This window comes from Amblyraja radiata, chromosome 6 (assembly GCF_010909765.2).
Source record: "Amblyraja radiata isolate CabotCenter1 chromosome 6, sAmbRad1.1.pri, whole genome shotgun sequence".
Lineage (NCBI taxonomy): Eukaryota > Metazoa > Chordata > Chondrichthyes > Rajiformes > Rajidae > Amblyraja > Amblyraja radiata.
The window spans coordinates 28,978,096-29,001,172 of record NC_045961.1 but is presented as its reverse complement, the minus strand read 5'-3'; the positions used below and the strand labels follow the sequence as shown (position 1 = coordinate 29,001,172).

The 23,077-nt window shown below is 40.7% G+C and overlaps 1 protein-coding gene across 1 annotated transcript in view; it reads left to right on the top strand.

The window, feature by feature from the left end:
- piwil4 (piwi like RNA-mediated gene silencing 4) overlaps nt 1–23,077 on the top strand; it is a 51,244-nt gene that overhangs the window by 15,336 nt on the left and 12,831 nt on the right. Inside the window, exons 4-12 of the mRNA XM_033023425.1 lie at nt 778–899; nt 2,862–2,942; nt 5,784–5,981; nt 9,036–9,147; nt 9,935–10,061; nt 10,685–10,802; nt 11,983–12,094; nt 13,246–13,430; nt 15,549–15,621. Of these exons, the coding sequence (XP_032879316.1) occupies nt 778–899; nt 2,862–2,942; nt 5,784–5,981; nt 9,036–9,147; nt 9,935–10,061; nt 10,685–10,802; nt 11,983–12,094; nt 13,246–13,430; nt 15,549–15,621 (1,128 nt within the window). The remainder of the gene's footprint in view (nt 1–777; nt 900–2,861; nt 2,943–5,783; nt 5,982–9,035; nt 9,148–9,934; nt 10,062–10,684; nt 10,803–11,982; nt 12,095–13,245; nt 13,431–15,548; nt 15,622–23,077) is intronic.

Genomic DNA, 23,077 nt, shown 5'->3' with positions numbered 1-23,077 from the left:
CTTTCTGCACGAGGACATGATGGTGAGAAATAAAAACTCAGTAAACAAATAAAAACCGGTAAACAGTTCGCATCCCACTTCTACACCATGTAAATGATGTGAGACTGATGACAATAGATCATTAGATCAAACACAACTTTAATCACTGTTGTACAAGCACAGCATTGGAAGCTGTCAGCCGTTGGGACCTCGTGCAGCATCTGGCTTACTGCAGGAGGAGGGGAGTGCTGTTTTTGCTCTGGTGATGGGGTGGAGTTAGTAAAGCTAGCAACATGTGGTTAGTGGCTGAACAGCATCAATCTACAGACATGGCCTCTTCCTGCGTAGCTTCCATCTACCTTAGTCTTTTCATTTCTCAAATCTTCGCAGTTCTCTGAGATCTCCAAGGCATACTGCAGTACAAACGAAATACTTCTTCACAGCTGATATCTGAGAGAAGTAGATTTGTGTTGCATCAGTTACAACATTTCTTTGGAATTATTCAACAAGACAAAATATGAAAAGTAGCCATCGCTAGCATAAATGCAGTTGTGCAAGATCCAATGCAGAACGTCTTCATGGTCCCCTTATGTAACATTCTGTGTGGCACTATGAACTACCCACTCTGTAACCGCAAAATGATGTACATTGGGCAAGTGTTAATGCCTGTAAAGACGTGGAATTCATAGAGATTTGGAATTCCTAGACCACTCAAAATGCACAAAGACAGGAACTAACAATTTTTTTTAATTAAGTCGACCTTTTCACATCTAACAGTTGTTTTTACATTTTTTCAAGATAATGGAAGTGACAAGCATAATGAAAAATGGCCAGGCAGTGAATATAACCATTGCTCTGACAAGCCAATTTCCACAGGATTCTCCCACGTGCATCCAGTTTTTCAATATCACGATCAGAAAGTGAGTTGTTCTCAATGAAGTAAATTAGATTGAGAATTTGGATAGTTATTCAATAGCTAAAAATTAGAAAATGGGTGTCCCATGGGTTTTAAATGGGTGTCAGTAATAACAAAAAACGCTGAGCACAGTAGGTCGTAGGACAGCATCTACGGAGAAAGAAATAGTTACAATTTCAGGCTGATGACCTTTCGTCTAACTAGGAAAGTTAGAAATCAAACATGCTTTAAATTGTAGAGAAGGGTAAGAGGTAGAGACTAGAAAGGGAATTTCTGAAGAGAATGAAGACAAGGAGAAGCTAAATGAGAGAAATGAGATGGTGCCAGCTGAGAGAGGGGGAGATATAATGACCTTCTGCTTCATTGTTTCAATGAGCACACTGCTTCATTGTTTTTCTGGTGAATAGATACCTCATGCTGTGGCTCAGCACTCCAACTCCCCCTCCCATTCCGAATCCGACCTTTCTGTCCTGGGCCTCCTCCATGGCCAGAGTGAGTCCCACCGCAAATTGGAGGAGGAGCACCTCATATTTCATTTGGATAGTTTACACCCCAGTGGTATGAACATTGACTGCTCCAATTTCAGGTAGTCCTTGCTTTCTCCCTCCATCCCCTCCTCTTCCCAGCTCTCCCACAACCTACTGTCTCCACCTCTTATTTCCTTTTCTTGCTCCTCCCCCCCCCCCTCACACCAGTCTGAAGAAGGGTCTCGACCCGAAACGTCGCCTATTCCTTCGCTCCAAAAATGCTGCCTCACCCGCTGAGTTTCTCCAGGATTTTTGCCATGCCTGTCACTATCTTTATGCAATTCATCACCATTTTTCCTTGGATTATTAATGACCCATATTTATCCACAGAATTTTAAACTCCAGCCTGGGATGGCACAGGTAAACTGCCCATTTTCTCCCAAGGCAAGATATCCTGATACAAATTTAATTTGTTAGGATTACTTCTTTAGCCAGTATGAGCTACTGGCACCTGAATGGGCACAACACCTTCATTGTTTCTTTCTTATAAAGCAGATCAGGGTACTTTGGAGGTCTGAACAAGTCAAAATCACTTTTGGTCCCACCAGTAATCCATATTCTTTGTGACTGATTATCTTATTGTTAAGGAGACTTGGCCCTGATTCCTCTTAAAGAACTTAAACAAATATATATAAATATATAAATTTTAAAAACCCAATATTGCTGGAATAAAGTCTGTCTATTACTATTACAGTAATAGATGGATTTTATTCCCTCTCCAACACCATTCCAACGGGATTGTTAACAGCTAATAAAAGATAGGAGGCGGGTCCTTTTAGTTCATGAAGTTTAAGACTCTTGCGTGCTCTGGCCATCATGGTTAAATAAATGTATTTTTCTGAAGAATGCACTAACGTGATGTACAGAGGGATCTTGGAGTGCAAGTCCATAGGTCCCTGAAAGCCGCAATACAAGCAGATAAGGTGGCCTTATCTTGCCTTAATTGAAGGTGGACAAAAGTGATGGAGAAACTCAGCGGGTGAGGCAGCATCTATGGAGCGAAGGAAATAGGCAACGTTTCAGGCCAAAACCCTTCTTCAGACTGACGAGGGGGTGAGGGGGTTCATATCAAGCATAGATGTGGTAGTAGAAGTCTTTGTCCCAAGATGGAAATATCAAGTACCGTATATCATATGTTTAGCTGAGAAGGGCGAACTTTAACGGAGTTTTGTGAAGTAAGTTTTTTTTTACACCTCGAGTGGGAATAGCAGTGGAAACGGATACGACAGCAAGATTTCAGAGATATTTAGAGAGGCACATGAACAGGTTCGGAATTGAGGGATGCAAACCAGATGCAGATTGATGGGATTGGTTTAAATTTGTATCAAGGGTTTATGCAGACATTGTGGGCCCAAGGGCCTCTTCCCATGCTGTATAGTACTTTGTTCTATGTCAATACAAATACATACCTTATATATCAAACTTCTGTTTTTGATTAGAGTTCTAAAAATGCTGTCTCTGTATCCAATTGGGCGAAACTTTTATAATCCATCAACTCCAATTCATATTCCTCAACACAGGTAGGCCGTTTCTATATTTATTTTACAAATTTTTTGCAGTCAATTATATAACTACTTTGTGGGTTGCTGCACCTGAGGGGAAACCAGTTTTTCTTGATTACAAGTCGTCAATATAATATTTTGTAGACATTTACCAATGTTGATTTGTGCAATTTGCCTGCAGATTATGTTTGCTTGCTTTCATTAACGGGAACAATTATAAATTGGCCAATTACAATGTGCCTATAATTTTGCTATTTTTATATTTAGGAAATACCCAATCTCATATTTAATAAATGAAAATATTGCTTGTATAACTGTGGTGCATTAAAAAGTAGAATGATTACAGATAGGAAATGTAAGTAATCAACATGTCAAATGTCCAACCATTTATGAGAAAATGCAATAACCTAGAAGATCTAATGAATTCCATTCATTGGCAACTGTTTCATTCCTTCATGGGAACAACATCTGTGAAAATATAATTAAGTGTTTGTTGTTAATTTTTTAGAAATCAATATGAAGATTTTGTTTTAAGCTATGAAAATTAAAGTAAACTGGTCCTTATGGCCTGTCCCACTTAGGCGATTTTTCAGCAGACAGCCGGCAGTCGCCCTGGCAACTGGAATGGCGACTGTCAGAATGGAACACACACACACACACGCACAAAAACACATCGCCTCCTTCACCAGCCCGTTATGCAGGCGGGGGACAGGGCAAGCAGGGGGAGCGGTGTCTAAAAAACTCACACAGTGAAAAGCCAAGGGGAAACAGACACACACCACGATGAACAGGAAGGTTGGCGCTGTAAAAAGACGGCTAAAGCACAGTGTACAGTAAGTCCTTTAAAAGAGGAGGGAGAAGGAGTGGAGACAACTTTTAAGAAGCCAGAGATACACGGCTGTGAAACTCGGCGGACATTTAATATTACCAGTCGGTTATCCTTGGTTCTGGAAACTACTGCTTACCTTTTTTTCCCCAATGAGCCAATGAAATTCACCGGTCAGCACCGGCTACAACCTATGAGAACCTCCGAGAACCTTTGACCACCTGGTAACCCATTAGAACCCATCCACGGCTCGAGAATTCACGCTACTCTCCATGGCGGCTTCATTCTAGTCGTCGTTAATTTTTCAACATGTTGAAATATTCATGGTGACCATAATGAGACTGCGACTAGTTCCCAGAATGCCGGAGTTCCTCACGACCATGAAGGCAACTCCCTGGCAAACACCCGTGAACATGTGGCGACTGCATAGTCTCCTGCAGCCTAAAAAGTTACTTAAGTGGGACAGGCCCATTAAGATTACCGAGCATACTTGGGTTAGTGCTTCTAAAGGGCAAATTAAAGTTGGAAAGATCAGAGTGAAAACTGGAAAATGTAATATTAAATTGACAGGCAGATGAAAATTCCAGTCACCTTGGTGAACTGAGCAAGGATGGTTAGTTGACAAGTCACCTGATCTATATTAGGTCTTCCAATGTGCAGGAGTGTGCATTGTGATTACACTAAATTGAGAGAAGTAGTATATCATTACTTCATCTGGAAGGATTGTTTGGGTCCTTGGATGCTGGAAAGGGAAGAGGTTAAACGGTAAATACTTCACATCCTGCAGTTGCACAGGAAGTTTCCTTGAGTAGCAGATTGAATTTGGAGGTGTTTACAATTTTACGGTGATTGGAATGTAAATGAGTCCGTGGTCCATGCAATAAAATTGTTGGCAGTAAAACCAAGTTGCCATACAAATTGGAGAATTGACTGGTGTAAAACGTGGAAACCACCAGATAAAAACAACCACTGGTTCAAATGAGCAGAAAAATTAGGAACTGAACCTCTAATTCTTCTTCTCCTCCCTTATTTCTCCTCCACCTTCTCCATTTTTTCTACTCTTCCTTAACCCTTATTCTTCCTCCACCTTATTCCTCCAACTTCTCCCATCTTTCTCTTCCCTATCCCTTCTTTTTCTGCTCTTTGACATTCTCTGCCTGAGAGGTAATCTCTTCTTGAGTATTGAGTGTTTGTATTAAAAGTATGGTGTCAGGCACACAAATGAAGTTGCCTACCCAACATCCATCTGAGTGTAGGGGCTTGATGCTGGGATTGTTGGCCTGGTAGAGGACAATGATGTTGGTTCACTTATCCTTCCAATGAATTTGGGGGATTTGATGTATTGATGGTGTTTTTCTATTGCTTTTATGAGCGTCTGTCAATATTCAAGATCAGTGAAGTATACATAAGGGCGAACATTTCTGCTGCCCAGTGGACTACGAGTTCTGTGCCGGGTCTGAGATTTACTGGCATTAAGAAATGCGCTTTCCCACAGCTGGCCAAAGATTAAGTTGGTGCTAGTAATATACTTTGGATAAATACCAATTAAGCATTGAATCTAAACAATTTTCCTATGGGCCCATGAGGCTTATGACGCTGATTCAGCCCTGCCCTTTTCATCCTCACCGTCCAAAATTATCTGCCCCATTCGCAGATCACCATTTTCTTTATCCTGCTCCAACAATCATTTTCTCTCCGCTCCCACTGAATCTGATAGCCATCTTTCTTCCCTACTCTTTGTAGCAATCCAGTTCATGACCTCTCTAGTTCCTGATCAGCCCTGATGTACATTCTTATCTAAAATCGTCCATCATCACTCACAACCATCAAGTCCCCACAATCCCTCATCCATGGTCCAAGTCCCAACTAATATCTTTTGCGTGGTCTGGAGTAACAGATACTTTAGCTTTTATACCACTGAATTTCCGAGCATTGCATTCTCAAGCAAAATGTTCCATTGTTTAGCACAACACAATAGATGCTTTCAAATTCTAGACACTTGTATTTTAACTTTTTATATTTTTAAATTCCAGACTAGTTCTGTGGCCTGGGTTTGCTACCTCAATCCTGAGATATGAGACCAAGATATTATTGTCTGTTGATATAAGTCATAAGATTCTACGGAGCGAAACTGTATTGGATTTCATGACTGGGCTATACAACAGAAGTGGTGATCAGCATTTCATTGATACCTGTATGAAGGAATTAGTGGGATTCATTGTTCTTACAAGGTAACAAAGACACAATTGTTCCACATGAGAAACCCTAAAAAGTTACAATACTCCAAATGGTACAAAAGTCTATAGTGCTTCTTGGCATTGAACTCCCCGGACATCTTATTTTGGTATGATGTTACTAACAATAACAAACATGACACTTTATCCAATTTAAAAAAAAACTAGCAGAGAGAAACAAACAACTTATAAAGCAAATTCTTAATTCAGATGTTGAAATTGCAATTAATATTATCTGAATTTAAATGTTTTTGCACAAATATCTTCAAACTGTTTCTCAACTAAATTCAATAAGCAAGTCTGAAGAAGGGTTTCAACCCGAAACGTTGCCTATCTCCTTCGCTCCATAGATGCTGCTGCACCCGCTGAGTTTCTCCAGCATTTTTGTGTACCTTCAATGAGCAACACTGTTGCTATACTGAATTAATGCTTCATAATATCTAAGATTACTGTTATTATTTCATAAATTATACACAATGCACTTCTCTGGTATTGATACATTGAAAATTTCCCTAAAAGGTATTCCATTTTTATGGACGTTATTATGTCAGGTACTACTTCCAAGCCCAATATCTAACTTGCAATTACTTTATCATTAACAGCTTATTTTCCTAACATTTGCTCAGAAATATTGTACAATCTTTTACAGACCTGGTTATTTATCCAATCAAGCGGTTGAGTGCAAACAATTCCTCTAGTATTGCCTTACATGTTGCTATAAATTTAAATATATGAAATACTGTATTATCAATTAAAATACATGAACTTTAGAAAATTTTCACCCCATCTTACATTAATCTTGTAATTTTCAGTAATTGTAAAATCTGCCTCTGGGCATGGTTTCCTCTGGAACAGAAATTTCACACAACTTCAATTCAATAGTTCACAATCTTTTTTACTGTTATGTAGTTGATTCTTTGATATCAGGCCTTTCATTTAGTTGCAACTTTAGTGATGGAGCAGACGGAAGTGACTTACTGACTATAAGAGCACTGTTTAAGAGAGAACTGCAGATGTTGGAAAAATCGAAGGTAGACAAAAATGCTGGAGAAACTCAGCGGGTGAGGCAGCATCTATGGAGCGAAGGAATAGGCGACGTTTCGGGTCGAGACCCTTCTTCAGGGTATATAAGAGCGCTGTTATACCCTGGCTCAGCCTGGGATCTTGCCCAATGTTATCTGGAGGACAGCAACATCAGGTCTTGGAAGTCAATAGACAATAGGTGCAGGAGTAGGCCATTCGGCCCTTCGAGCCAGCACCTCCATTCAATGTGATCATGGCTGATCATCCCCAATCGGTGTCACGGTGGCGCAGCGGTAGAGTTGCTGCCTTACAGCGCCTGGGACCCGGGTTCAATCCTGACTTCAGGAGTTTGTGTGTTCCCCCGTGAACCTGCGTTGGGTTTTCTCCGAGATCTTCTGTTTCCTCCCACGCTCCAAAGACGCAGGTTAATTGGTTTGGTATAAATGTAAAAAATGTCCCTAGAGTAAAAATTTACTATCCCACAGTAGGATAGTGTTAATGTTGATGCGGACTCTGTAGGGCCGAAGGGCCTGTTTCCGCTCTGTAACACTTAACTCCACTGAAAAACTAATTGCAACATTATATTTAGAAAATTGAGGGGGGTTCTTATAGAAACTTACAAAATTCTTAAGGGGTTGGACAGGCTAGATGCAGGAAGATTATTCCCGATGTTGGGGAAGTCCAGAACTAGGGGTCACAGTTTAAGGATAAGAGGGAAGTCTTTTAGGACCGAGATGAGAAAATCATTTTTTACACAGAGAGTGGTGAATCTGTGGAATTCTCTGCCGCAGAAGGTAGTTGAGGCCAGTTCATTGGCTATATTTAAGAGGGAGTTAGATGTGGCCCTTGTGGCTAAAGGGATCAGGGGGTATGGAGAGAAGGCAGGGATGGGATACTGAGTTGGATGATTAGCCATGATCGTATCGAATGGCGGTGCAGGCTCGAAGGGCCGAATGGCCTACTCCTGCACCTATTTTCTATGTCTATGTTTATGTCTAATCAACCCCGTTCTGCCTTCTCCCCATATCCCCTGATTCCGCTATCTTTAAGAGCCCTATCTCGCTCTCTATTGAAAGTATTCGGAGAACCGGCCTCAACCACCCTCTGAGTCGGAGAATTCCACAGACTCACAACTCTCTGTGTGAAAAAGTGTTTCCTCATCTCCATTCTAAATGGCTTACCCCTTATTCTTAAACTGTGGCCCCTGGTTCTGGACTCCCCCAACATCGGGAACATGTTTCCTGCTTCTAGCGTGTCCAAACCCTTAATCTTATACATTTCAATAAGATACCCTCTCATCCTTCTAAATTCCAAAGTATACAAGCCCAGCCGCTCCATTCTCTCAGCATATGACAGTCCTGCCATCCCGGGAATTAACCTTGTCCACTACAGCATCCAGAATTAAGCCAATTGATGCTGCAAGGGGCAAACAGGCATCTTCTGGCAGTGATAAGGGGAATGATGTTTTGTTAACATTTCCTGTAATTTGTAATTATTTATATGCTTGTCTGTATTTGAGAAAATATTCGATGCCTAGTATAAATTGTGAATATGACAATGACAGCAGGGATTAAAGCGAAGCAAGCATACGTCAAAGTCCCTTTTAGTTTCATTTAATTTAAAGATACGGCACAGAAACAAGCCCTTTGGCCTACAAAGTCCGCAGTGACCAGCGATCCCCACACATTAACACTATCCTACACACACTAGGGACAATTTTGCACTCGTACCAAGCCAAATAATCTACAAACCAGTACATCTTTTGAGTGTGGGAGGAACCAGAAGATCCCAGATAAAACCCAGGCAGGACCCAGGCTGGACATAGGATGAGTGTACAAACTCCGTACAGACAGCACTCATAGTCGAGATCGAACCTGGGTCTGTGCAAGGGCTGTAATGCAGCAACTCTACTGGTGCACCACCAAGTCACCCCAGTTTTATTCCAGGTGCTTTGAATTACAGCCAGATGCTGGCATTACTATAGGAACAACTTGATTGTAAAAATAATGCATTGATTCTTTCTCCTAGATATAATAATAAAACATATCGCATTGATGATATTGATTGGGCTGTGAAACCCACTCATACATTTAAAAAGAAAGATGGAACTGAAATCAGTTATGTTGATTATTATTCACAGGTATGGAAGATTATGGAAGTAAAGCATAAAAAATGCATTTTCTGATCAATAAGATCAATAATCTTGCTACCGCTAACTAAAAGTATTAGAAAAGGAATATGATACAAGTGCTTTAGGAGACATATTTGAACTTCGTTGGTATCAAATTGTTTTGTACTGCTATTCAAGGACATAATAATTTAATAGTGTGCCCTAATTCAGGCTCCATACATGGGAAAAGAAATTAACTGAAGTGGGGCTAGTGGATAATGATTCATTGCATTGTATGTTAAAATTGTATTTTCCTTTTCGATATACATGAATTATAAGTTATAAATAAAACAATAAATATATTTCTAGATGTATTCTGGCAAAATGTTATGCAAATGCATTGATGCTGGGCAGAGGTACAATTAGTGAAATCCGCACAGTTGGAATTAGAGCATAGAAAAGTACAGCACAGGGACAGGCCCGTCGGCCCACAGCATCTGTGCTGCACATGATGCCAAGATAAACTAATCTCATCTAGCTGCACATAATGCATATCCCTCCATTCCCTGAATATCCATATGCCTATCTAAAAGCCTCTTAAATGGCACTGTTGATTATATCATTATTCATGGTTTCCTAAGGAGCTTAGGATCCAAGAAGTGAACTGGCCTGAACATGAGATGGCAAAGGACAGCAATCTACAAAAAGGTTAAAAGGATGTTCAATTTGCATTGCTGCTATTGACTATTTTCACCCCTAATTATTTGTTTCAGTCCTTGATGCATACTTCATAACATCTTTTACTTTGGTTTTACAGCAATATGATGCCTCGATATCTGATTTGAATCAACCAATGCTAGTCAGCCAGTTAAAGATGAAGCATCTTGGAACAGATGCGGTGCCTCGTATTGCTCACCTCATACCAGAGTTCTGCTTTCTGACAGGTAACTGACAACAGATTTCCAGTGAAACAACTATTCTTTAAATGAGAAATGAGGGACAAAAGTAAACATGTTTATATTTCAGGTAGGAAGGAACTGCAGATGCTGGTGTAAACCGAAGATAGACACAAAATGCTGGAGTAACTCAGCGGAACAGACAGCATCTCTGGATAGCAGGAATGGGTCATGTTTTGGGTTGAGACCCTTCTTCAGACCTGTATCAGACATGTGAACGACATAGCTAACTTTGTGTAACTATGATCTTAATGCTTGGGGATTTGGCCTGGTTTGAAGACACTGATGTTAGCTTGTTTATCCTTTTGAGGATTTTGTGAGACATTTTTTGATGGTGCCTTGAGGTGCTTGCCATAGCAATTATGGACTACCATTTGGAGGAGAACTGCTTTGACTTTGTTTGATGTCTGAAGAAGGGTCTCGACTGGAAACGTCACCCATTCCTTCTATCCAGAGATGCTGCCTGTCCCGCTGAGTTACTCCAGCATTTTCTGTCTATCTTTGGTATCAACCAGCATCTGCAGTTCCTTTCTACACAGAATAATCTGAGGTTCATTCACTCATTTTGTGAAATAATAATTTTGCTACATTTTGCTTGTATTTCATCACAGGGCTAAGCAAACAGACTCGCTCTGATTTCCGTATAATGAAGGATCTGGCTGCAGAAACACAGCTGACTCCTCAAAAGAGGCAACAGAGACTCCACGAATTGATAGATAGTATACAGAGGTCAGCAGATTTTTTTGGACATTTTTTTTTCCACTAGTATTGTGGTTATTAATTTATTGGATCTATGTTTATTATATATTTATGTCCATTGGGTTTACAGGCCTGTTATGCAGCTGCAACTAAGAATTTCATTGTTCTGTTGTAAAAACAGATGCTATTTTCTTTCCATCTCCCCCTCCCCCCTACCCCTTTCCCCTTCCCTGACTTCCACCCATATCCCACCCTCTGGTTTCACATTTCACTCCTCCACCTTTCATATCTGATAACCATTTGTCTCCTTTCCACCTCTGCCCTTTGGCGCTTATTTCACCAATTTGCCAAACACCACCCCATCTCACCTATAGCCACCTTTCACTTGCGAAGCTTTGTCTCACCCCCACGTCTCTTTTCCAGCTTTATCTCCCCCGACTCAGTCGGAAGAAGGATCCCAATCCAAAATGTTGTCTGTCAATTTCTCTCCACAGATGCTGTTTTACCCGCCTGAGTTCACCCAACACTATGATCTATGCTCAAAATTCTACATTTGTAGTTCCTGTGTTCCCTATCCGATATATCCATCTTTGCTTCTGGCCTTCAGAATACAAAGAAACTAAGCCACAGTCTTAACACCCTCTTATGTAGTTAGAGTATCCTACCATGTCAACTTTCCATTGCCTCCCTCTTTATTTGCTGCCTTCTGTCAATTGCAGCTTCATTCATATTCAGTACAATAACTCTCAAGAAAATTTGCAATGGGAGAACTGAGTATGAAACCCTCTACTTTAAATAAAATGTCCTCCTCATGGCAGTAGATAATAATGAACATAATTTGTGAAGTATTTGAATAATTCTATTAGAAAACCAAGCCTTCAGTATTTACCCCAAATTTGTCATATTTGAATTAATTTTGAGTAATAAGAAAGAATATGAATATGCTGAATCATTAGCTTCTGTATACTCTGCCTGACTTTCTTATCTCAGGAGAAAATTGTGTGGAATAAATACTCCTTTATTGTAATGTTTAAAATCAAAGAATGGCACAACACAGAATCAGAATGTTCAGCCTACCAAGCCTCTGCTGGATTATTGAGTTACGGCAGCCCCCAATTATGGCATTGTAACTCAAGATAAATTTACATGTGCATAAGTTTGAAGCTAGATGCATAATAAAATAATAATTCTCTGGCAATGTCCTTTACAGGAATAAAGTAGCACGGACTGAGTTGGAAGGCTGGGGATTACGCCTTGATGAGCAGATTTCATTGTCGGGCCGTGTTCTTCCTCCTGAGAAAATTCACATGCATGATCATTCTGTAAGTATTCGGCTTTTGATATTGCAGAAACATCATCAGGATGAGATCAACAATAACATTTATGCTCTGATGGATCATTCAATTTGTGAAAATGTGAATGCTCTAAATTTAGTTTAAAAAACTTTGATCGCTCTTTGCCAAACTATATATTCCAGGAATGCCACCGCTGATATCACTATTTTGTGTCAACACATGAAGACAATGAATTTTAAATACAAAATAGCTCAAACCTTCAAATTCCTATTTCCATGGTTAAGGTCATTCATCCTGAATAATAATCTCTGAAACATTGCCTGAGCAGCATGCCAATCAAGATTGAGACAGATAATTTTAACAAGTTGCTAAAGGGCTGGTGAGGGAAAGAGAGTGATCTTTTCATGAGCCGCTTACATCTGTACTGAGACAGGAAAGAGGTGTACCAGCACCTTATGAATCAGAGTGCAGTTGGTGTCCTCAGGAGAAATTATTATTATATTTTTAAATAAGGAAGTAATAATTATTCGAAATGGCGGAAAAGTCAATAAATTAATAACATGGAATGGCAGTTTTAAAATACAGGAAAATGTGATGGGGTGGAAAGGCCCAATCTGCAATTTGTTTTCCTAAAGTAGAACAGACAACATTGTGAGCATTAAATTGGAAAATATATTAGGTGATCTGTTAACAAGATGTGTCATCTGTTCCACAAGGGTGATCCAGCACTATACCTCAATCTCATTGCCACTTTAACCTCTCTGCCTTTGGTCTACCTACATATTTTCAATAGAAGTCAACATAAGATAATGATGCAGCATTTCATCCTCCAGCAAAACATATTACAGCTTCAGGGTACGAGTCTGCAGCAAGCAATGTAGTAACAATTATTAACCATTAAAGCCTTATACCTTACATTTTCAGCACTGCCAACTTCTTTTCCTTCTAATAATTTTGAATTTCATTTGTTTTCTCTGTCCTAGATATTTTTGTTGTTCACTTTGCCATCCTCTATTACTGCCCTGCAGTAGTGACTGAAGTTGGTACTTTACCACGTCTTTCAAAATGCTGGGAGGTCTTGCTCTGGGCTGCGTATTCTATGTTGTTTTGTGTAATCTTAACAAAGCAATTAAACTATTTAATATGAACCATTCTCCCTTTTTTTAAACTATGTACAGTTCATGCCAGTATCGCCAGTCGACTGGTCCAGAAATCTGCAACATTCAAGGATTATTGGCAGTCACACACTCCAAAATTGGCTGATGGTTTTCAGCCAAAGAAGCTGTGATGCTGCTGGAAAGCTTTTGGCACTCCTCAGGAGAGTAGGACCATCAATGGGCTTTTCAATTGAGAATCCCAAAATGTAAGTGAGCACCAAGGGTAAATGACATTGTTAATAAATATGCTGTTTATTGTTCCACAAGAACATAGGAACAGGAGTATGGTATCTGCCTCCTCAAATCTTTCCTTGCCCTGCCATTCAATATTATCAATTCCTCAATTCTATATTATCAACTCCTCTTTTGTGGTGAATCTCCATGGCACCCAATTCCCCGATCTTTCAAATATCTATTTAGTTATAGTTCTAATGATCTGGCCTCCACAACTCTCTGGAAGAGAGAATATCAGAGATTAACTTCTCTGTGCGAAAAGATTTTTCCACATCTCAAATTTAAATGACCTCACCAGTTGAAAGGAGGATGTATGTCCTCAGATAAAACTCAGACAGCATCTCTGGAGAAAGGTTTTGCGTTACGTTTCGGGTTAAGACCCTTCTTCAGAATGAGAGTCGGGGAAAGGAAAACGAGAGATATAGACAGTAATATAGAGAGATATAGAACAAATTAATTAAATAAATACAAAAAAGTTACGATGATCAAGGAAACAGTCCATTGTTGGCTGTGGGCCAGGTGATATCTCAAGGCACTTGAAAAAAGCTATCTCTACCAAATTTTCCAAATTTGTTTGAAAGACAAGTGAATCAATACATGGCCTCTCCCACGGCAATGTCTCCAACATTGAGAACCAAATTTCACTCAATCAGCTCCAATGAGTAAACTACATTGTTCATTTGCCTGTCACCAGACTCCCGAACCAGATACCCTATTCCAAGTTCTATCATGGAAAAAGATTATCTGGTGTCAGAGGAAGAGATTCAAGGGTATGCTCAAAGGCTCTTTGAAAAAATTCCCATTGCTTCTTGAGAATTCTTAGTCCATGACCATCTGCAGTGTTCTTGGATGTGTTGTGAACATAACAATTCTCCAGTACTCTCTGTGTTTTGTTTCGAACACCATGTGTGTGTGTAGGTCGGTGGGGGCGCTGAAAGCCGGCAGCCCTGCTAGCAGCGTGTCAGTTTTTTCAATTTTTTTAATTTTTTCTAATGTGTTTAAATGTATGTTTTTAATGTTTTTTTTGTGCGTCTTGTGTGGGGGGGTGGTGTGGGGGAAACCGTTTCGGCCGCCTCCTCCGTGGCCTAACAACGAGGAAACGAGGATCGGGCGGCTTTTCCCTGTGAAGCGCCCGGGGCTTCAGCTGCGGGCTCAGCTCGGACTCTTGGCGTGGAGCGGGTGAGCCCGGGCTGGGGCTCGCCGGAAGGGAGCGCTCCGTCCACTGCCCCGCGGCAGCCTGGGGCCGCGGTCTGCAGAGCTCCGGCCAGCACGACGTCTGCAGCCTGGGACCCCTCGCTGGGGACCTGGGAGAGGAAGAAGCTTCCACTCCGACTGCCGGCCCTGCAGTCTGCGGTGCTTCTGGCTGCGGCGCGAACTTTAAATCACTGACCGCCGGCCTGCGGCCTACACCAACCTGAAGCCGCGGTCTCCGGTGGGGAAGGCACCGATTCAGGACTTACCTTGACTTTCATTCATCTGGATGCCCGCAGCGGCGACTGCGGAGGGTTGAGGTCCCGACCACGGGGGAAAATGGAGGAGGACTGGCCAAATTTTGTGCCTTCCACCACAGTGATGAATACTGTGGTGGATGTTTGTGTTAAATTTTTATTGTGTTTTTGTGTGTTCTTTCTCATTGTACCACTACTGGCAAATTAATTTCACTTGCACTTTATGTGCAATGTGACGAATAAAACCGTATTGTATTGTATTTGTGCCAGACTGAGTGCCCTGTAGTTGATCTGTTCATCCATCGATCCTTTTTACGACCCTTGCAACTCTCCAGCAATACAAAGTCCCAACCACTCCCAAAACCAAGGATAGAGAGATTGCAGCCAGGGACTCCCTTGTTTTCACCTTCCCTCCTTCAGTAATCTGAGATACATTTAAGTTAGATGTAATGATTTCAACTTCGTGCATTGAAGCTCTTTATGAACTTTCGTTTAAAATAAATGTTTGTTTTCCAATATTCTACATACATTTCAATAATTATGCTCAAATGTGCATGTTTTCTATACATGATACTTTTGGATGTCTGAACATATTTGGTTATATAGTTACTGCTTAACATTTGTTTTGTTATTCATTTATAGGGTGCAAGTAAATGAAACGACCACGTCCTTTATACAGGCTTTGAGGCATAACATTGAGCCCAGTACACAATTGGTAAGTATGCAAGCTATTGCTGGATTTATTTACTGTTTAAAAGATGATAGAAAAAGTTAGTAAAAAGAAACTGCAGATGCCGGTTTATACCAAAGATAGACACAAAATGCTGAAGTAACTCAGCGGATCGGGCAGCATCTCTTGAAAAAATGTATAGGTGACGTTTCAGGTCTGGACTTTTCTTCAGTCTGAATCTGTCCATTTTCTCCAGAGATGCAGCCTGACCCGCTGAGTTACTCCATTGAAAAAGATAATTGCTTAATTGGAATATTTTTGTTAAATACCAGCAATTCACAACACCCAAGTTTGTTTTGGCTGTTTCAGTATATTCTGCCAAACTGATGAATAATATACCTCTTCCACTTCTTAACTCCTCTTCCATTTTACATTGATTCTACTCCATGCCTTAAGCTCAAGGCACAACCTCCCTAAAATACCAATAAAAAAGGCAGTAAATAAAGGAATGCTTATCGCAGGCAATAGGACATATGTCAACTTTGTTGTGATTTAAAGTTTTATGACACTGACATATAACAGAATTGTCTCTTATCAAAACCAGATTTGGTATTTTCTATGACTGTATCTAAGGTAAACTATTTCCACATTATTTTCATAGTCATAGAGACGTACAGCTCAGAAATAGGCTCTTAATTGAACTCCATGCTGACCCAATGCCCCATTTAAGGTATTATAATTTGCTCGCATTTGGCTCATATTCCTCTAAACCATTCATCTCATGATTTTATACACTTCTACCAATCACCCTTCAGTCTCCTATGCCTCAAGGAAAAAAGTCCTAATCTTCCCACCCATTCCCTATATCTCTGACCCTCGTGACTTCTTTCCCATAGCAAAGTAACCAAAACACACAAATACTCTTAACTGTGGATTGAACAATGTCTTGAATAACTGTAACATAATATCCCAACTTCTATACCTGGTTCACTGATTGATGAAGGCCAGCATATCAAAAATTCAGGACACCATTTTCAGGGGACTATGTTCTTGATCAGTTTCAAATTTCAACCATACTTTTGCAACAACTCTTCTTACTAGTCTTCCTTATTGAACTGCGCTGGTCTGATTCCAATCTCTTTGGTGAAGTTGTAATCAGATAATCTTCCGAAATGCCTTCTTTTCCTACTTCACTACTGTAGGAGCCATTTATTTTAAGGCTAGTTAATCTTGGCATATTATATTATTTTGTCTAGATATTTTGGACACTTGGGGGCGGTCATTTGATGATAGAGGGGCGTAACATATGGGCTTAGGGGACAGGGAGTGATTCAGACCAGGCATAGGAGGTGGAGAGTACACAGTTCTCACCAAATGGGAGAGACCAGGAAGTTACTGCTTGGGTGAGAATAAGGAGAACCTGGTACGTACATCTATTTGTTTGTACAACTACTTCAATAAAGAATCAATTAAACTGGAAATAACGACTGGACAATCTGTTCTTTTTAATCTGTGTAAAATCACTCCTACTTACCTGTGTAAAAATGGCAACGGAAAGTTGGACATTGGTAAAGAAAGAAATTGCCATTACAATTAAGTGAGAACTAGCTCTGTGAGTGAAACTGGAGCTTGTGAATCATTCAAACGGTACAAAGGATTGTTTCATTTCACAAGTCTGACATCCTCATTCTAATTAACTGGACAAGGTCGCCACCTGCACAAATCTGAATAACGAAGATTGGAAACTCCGAAAGTCAACGCGCAGGTAGAGTGAGTACATACAGTATTAAGGTTTATTGGAGAAGCTATATATAATGTTGTATTGGAAAACGGCTGCTAAAATGGAGAATTTTGAAGTGACCTTGAGGATCTGAGCGCTATCAGTTGTTTTGAAATACTACCCGCAGGCTTACGGCTTTACGTCAACACGTCTCAAAGGGATAGTGAGCCAGTACGTCTAAAGCTCAGTCACAAGAGGGTGATATTGGGCAGGATTCTGGAAAGGAAAGAAGAATCATTAGGCACACGGATAAAAACTGGGAATTGTTTATGAAAAGTGTCAGAAGTCAAGAAACTCAATAAGTAAACAAGCTAACAAGTTAATGGAAAAGCTGAAAGAGCTCATGAAATCAGATGAAAATGTGAATGAAGTATAATCTAACCTGGTTCAATTAATCAAGCCCTGTAATGAAGTAAGAGAAAAGCACGAGCCGTTGATGAAAGAACCACTGCCTGAAAAGGAACTTGAACGGCAAAATCAGTGGTTTCAACAAAGAATGGGATCTTTTAATGGTTTTATACAAGATGTAGAGAGGTTGTTATGATGTTGGACAGCAAATTGCTGAAAGTGCTATACTGCAGAGTGTTATAAACTCAGAAGAAATTGGACCTGGTGACAGTGTTTCAAATGTCAAAACCAAAATTAAGCCACAAATCTAATTCTTCATCATGTGCATCTTCAACGACCTCTGCTTGCTTAAAAGCTCAGGCAGAAAAGGCTGCTCTTTTGGAACGGGCTGCTGCCATGGACAAAAGGCACAAGCTTGAGGCACAAGTAGAACAGTTGTATAGAGAAAAGGAGCAGTTGAAAAGAGAGACTGACGCAAAAGAAGAACAGTTGAATAGACAAAAACAGCAGTTGAAAAGAGAGAAGGAACAACTGGAACTGGAGACTGAGCTGGCAGCAGCCAATATACCTTAAGGCCAAGAGATCAAGAAGAAGTGGGCACATATTGGGGTGAAGTCCACAGATCAAGAAGAAAGGACACATGAACAAAGACTGCAAAGTTGTTTGACTTGTGATGTGTGCAACCAAAATCATCCTGAAATACTTCACATTGAACAGAAGAACAACAAGAAGAAGCCAGAGTATGCAGAACAGAACGGGAAGCCAATTGTGAGTAATGCTGTTTCCTCATCTCATAAATGTGGGCATATTGGGGCCGGTGAAGAAACCTGCATCTTCTCCATTGTACCAGTACAGGTAAAGAGCCACAAGGGGGACACAGTGTTGCAAACATGTGCATTTTTGGATCATAGAAGTTCAACTACCTTTTGCACAGAAAGCTTGATGAGAAGGCTGAACATTACAGGACGAAAGACTAGTATTCTCTTGCGTACCATAACTCAAGAGAAGCCTGTGATCAGTCATCATATCTCAGGTTTGGAAATATCTAGTCTGGACAAAGACGATTTATACAACTATCTGATGTGTTCACACATAAGACCAGGCCTGTTTCTCAGCTAAACACACCCAGACAGGAAGACCTGATAAAATGGCATCGACCTACTCATCAGAACAAATGCTTCCAAGTTATTGGAACCTTGGGAGCTGGTCAACAGCCAAGGGAATGGACCATTCGCCATGGGGACCCTACTGTGGTAGGTCATTTATGCTCTCCTGAGAAGAGACAACGAAAGCAGGGATGTAAATGGCTGCCCTGCTGCTGCTGTCAATCGAATATCCATTGTAAACCTAGAGGAGCTACTGGTCAAGTAATACAATCACCACTTCAGTGAAAGAACCTGCAAGGAAATAGAAGAAATATCCAGGGAAGAGGTCAAATTCTTGGATATTATGAATCGTTCAGCAAAGATGATAGGTGGGCACTATTACCTTTCAAAGAAGAAAGTGTCACCATGCCAAATAACCGTTGCATTGTGGAGCAGCTCATCCAGAGCCTGAAACGCAGGTTTAGGAAGAATAAGAAATTTCATGATTAGTATACATCCTTCCTCACTGAGATGATTGACAATGGTTATGCTGAAATGGTACCAGAGCAGCAGTTGAATGGAGGTGATGGAGAGCTCTGGTACATCCCACACCACGGGTGTATCACTCAAGGAATGGGACCTTGAAGGTGGTCTTTGACTGAGGTGCCGTCTTTAAAGGAACATCACCTAACTGCCAACTGCTGCAGGGTCCAGACCTTACCAACTCATTTATTGGAGTTCTCATCAGATTCAGACAAGAAGTGGTTGCTTTGATGGCTGATATCAAAGCAACGTTTCGTCAGGTCAAGGTATCAGAAAAGCATATTGACTATCTGCGATTCCTGTGGTGGCCCGAGGGTGATGTGCAGCAAGATCTTGTTGAATACTTGATCTTGATGAAGGTGCATCTTTTTGGAGCAGTGTCGTCACCAAGTTGTGCAAAATTTGCATTTAGGAAGACCGCTGAAGACAACAAAGCTCACTTTCCAGCAGAGGTGACAAACACAGTAAAGAACAACTTCTATGTAGATGATTGTTTAAATTCCATGCCTTCGGAACAGGAAGCAGTTCAATTGGCAAGAGACCTGACTTCCCTCTGCCAAATGGGAGGATTCATGCTGTCAAAGTGGATCAGCAACAGTCGTTTATGTATTGGCATCCATTCCACAAGAAAACGAAGCCAAGGAGACCAGGGAGTTGGATTTGGACAAAGACAATCTACCTATGGAAAGGGCACTGGGATTGCACTGGTGCGTTGAAACAGATGTGTTCAAGTTCAGGATTGCGACACAGGAACGACCATACACAAGACGGGGCATCTTGTCCGTGGTTGGCTCTACATAGGACCCTTTAGGATTTCTAGCACCGTTTACTCAGCCAGCCAAGCTGATTATGCAGGAGCTCCGTAAGGAAAAACTCGAATGGGATGAAAACATACCCCAATCCTTCTGTCAGCGATGGACAGGATCGTTAGCAGATCTTGTAATGTCTTCCGTAAGACCTTGTTGTGACTAGCACAATGAATACACGTTCAACATCTTGTAAGAAGGATTTAATCTGCACAACCAGGAAACTTCTAGAAGGTCACCTGACCTCAGTCACGAGGCACAGGCACATTTACCAGCTTCTGCTTTTGGCCTCAAGGGGCACTGGCATTTATATTACACATACATCACATCTGCTGGCATAGCTCTAGGGGTCACGGAGACTCACAAGCTCCCCGACCACGACTAGGTTGCAATCCAACGGGGAGCTTTTAATGTTTATTGGTAATTGTTTTGCTATATGCATTAGAACAATTAGTGGGCGGTGTGTAGGAGCCATTTATGTTTAGGCTAGTTACTGTTGGCAATTTATATTATTTTGTCTAGATATTTTGGACACTTGGGAGCATTCATTTGATGCATAGAGGGGCGAAAAATATGGGCTTAGGGGACAGGGAATGATGCAGACCAGGCATAGGAGGTGGAGAGTGCACAGTTCTCAGCAGATGGGAGAGAACAGAAAGTTACAGCGTGTGTGAGAATAAGGAGAACCTGGTATGTTCATCTCTTTGTTTGTACAACTACTTCAATAAAGAATCAATTAAACTGGAATTAACGACTGGATGATCTGTTCTTTTTAATCTGCGTAAAATCACCCCTACTTACCTGTGTGTAAATGGCAACGGAAAGTTGGACATTGGTAAAGAAAGAGAATGCCATTACTACTACCATTAGCTCTAGTTTTACCTGGGATCTGGGAATGGGAATAGTTATACAAATAAATTAGATATGCAACAGTTTAGTAACAGAAAATAATCATTTCGCTTTTTTTAACCAAAGAAAACTAGGATGGCTGGGTTCAGTTAGTAGGTATGTTACAAAACTTACCTTCAGCGGCGCTGTAATTTTGCCACTGGCCGTGTGCGCGATTTTGGCACGTTTGAGAGGGGGGCGGGGTTAAAACGGGGTTTTTTCCTGACCTGGTCCTGAATTATATTTGTTGGAGTGCAAGATTTTGCTAAAGAATCGTTCCTACGGCCGTTCTGTGTGTTTAAAAAAAAAATTCACCCGACAAGTTAATCGCTGGAATGATTTTAAAAGCAGCTTCTGAAGCCGTCAATGCCGACAACTGGGACGGATTTTATGGAGGACCAGGTAAAAGAAAGTAGTTTATTTTTATGTGTAAAAGTGTTTCTTAAGATGTAGTTAATTCACATTTTAAGTTGCGAAACGGTGATTTCCCCCCCCCCCCCCCCCCCCCCCCCCCCCCCCACGAAGAACCGGCAGTGTATTTGCTGCAGATATGGGGGTATAAATTCACCGCAACCTCAACGTTCTAAATGGTCCCGTTCCAGAAAATCCCACTCGCAAGCTGATTTAAATGGCCATTAATTTACAGGTATTAAACATTAAATTCCTTCCATTTGGCCTATAAACCCATGACAATGAGATTTTAAAATTATGTTATATTCTGAATTCTTGTGTGAATGTTATTTGGACACTTAGGCTATTTAAAAATGTTAATCTATTCTTAAGAAATGGATAGATGTTTAGATCTAGTAATTGAATTTTGTAATTAGCTACAATTAGGTAACTGACTAATTATATGCTTTAATTTCAAGTCATCTAAGTAAGATTGTTTCATATTTGTTTCAGAATGCTTCAATCTAAATAACTGGAAATTTATTTCAGTTCTCTTCAATTTTAAGAAAGTTATCGGCCTTTAAATGTTCTCGATCACCGCTTTTGTGTTAAGTCAATGAAAAAGCAATAGGGAACAAGATGCCAATTTCCGAGTATGAAAATGGCCATAACTTTTTTAATACTGAAGATATGAAAGTGAATTAGATGTCAAATTAAACTTATTTTTATGCTTTATCTGATGGGATAAATTAAAAACTTGATTTTTAAAATCTCAAAATTTTGTAACATTGCTACAGTTAGCAATTATTTGGGATCGTTCTTGGCTTATGAAGAGATTTTTGAAATCTGTTCACAATTAATAAAAATCATTCATCTGTTTTTGATGGAAGAATATAACTCTAAAACTTTGCCCAGAGATAATGGTGGAGTAACCTTCCTGGTTTTGCATTCTGTCAGTAGCAGCCCCCTGCTGCTGCTTTGTAGGTGGTCCCCTCATTCTTACTCTTGAATTCTCGGTTCCTCACTCCCCTCCATTGAGTCTGTCCAAGGCAAGCGATGTCTGCGAAGGGTGCTCAGCAACGTCAAGGACTGCTCTCTCCCCAGCCACAGACTGTTTACCCTCCTACCATCCGGGAGGCGCTACAGGTCTATTTTCAGGTTTATTTACCCTCCTACCATCCGGGAGGCGCTACAGGTTTCTCCGTTGCCGGACCAGCAGGTCCAGGAACAGCTTCTTCCCTGCGGCTGTTACATTACTCAACACTGTACCTCGGTGACTGCCAATCACCCCCCCCCGGACACTCCTTCCACCAGGAACAAAATAGAAAATTGCACTACTATGACTGTATGCACGTAAATATATTTATTTATTGCTCATATTCTATGTCGCTCTTCTAGGGAGATGCTAACTGTATTTCGTTGTCTCTGTACTGTACACTGCACAATGACAATAAAGTTTGAATCTGAATGGAGTACAGGTGATTACAGAAAGTTCAGTTATAAAACATTATCTTTGTTCAGCATCTCTCTTCTGCCATCCAGTTGGATGGTATTGCACTCGCTTTATTCATTTCTATGCAACGTGGTCCTACCATGGGTGCTGAGGTTTCTTTTTTGAACTCCTCCAGTAAGGTTCATGCCTCTTCCACGGCATCCAAGTA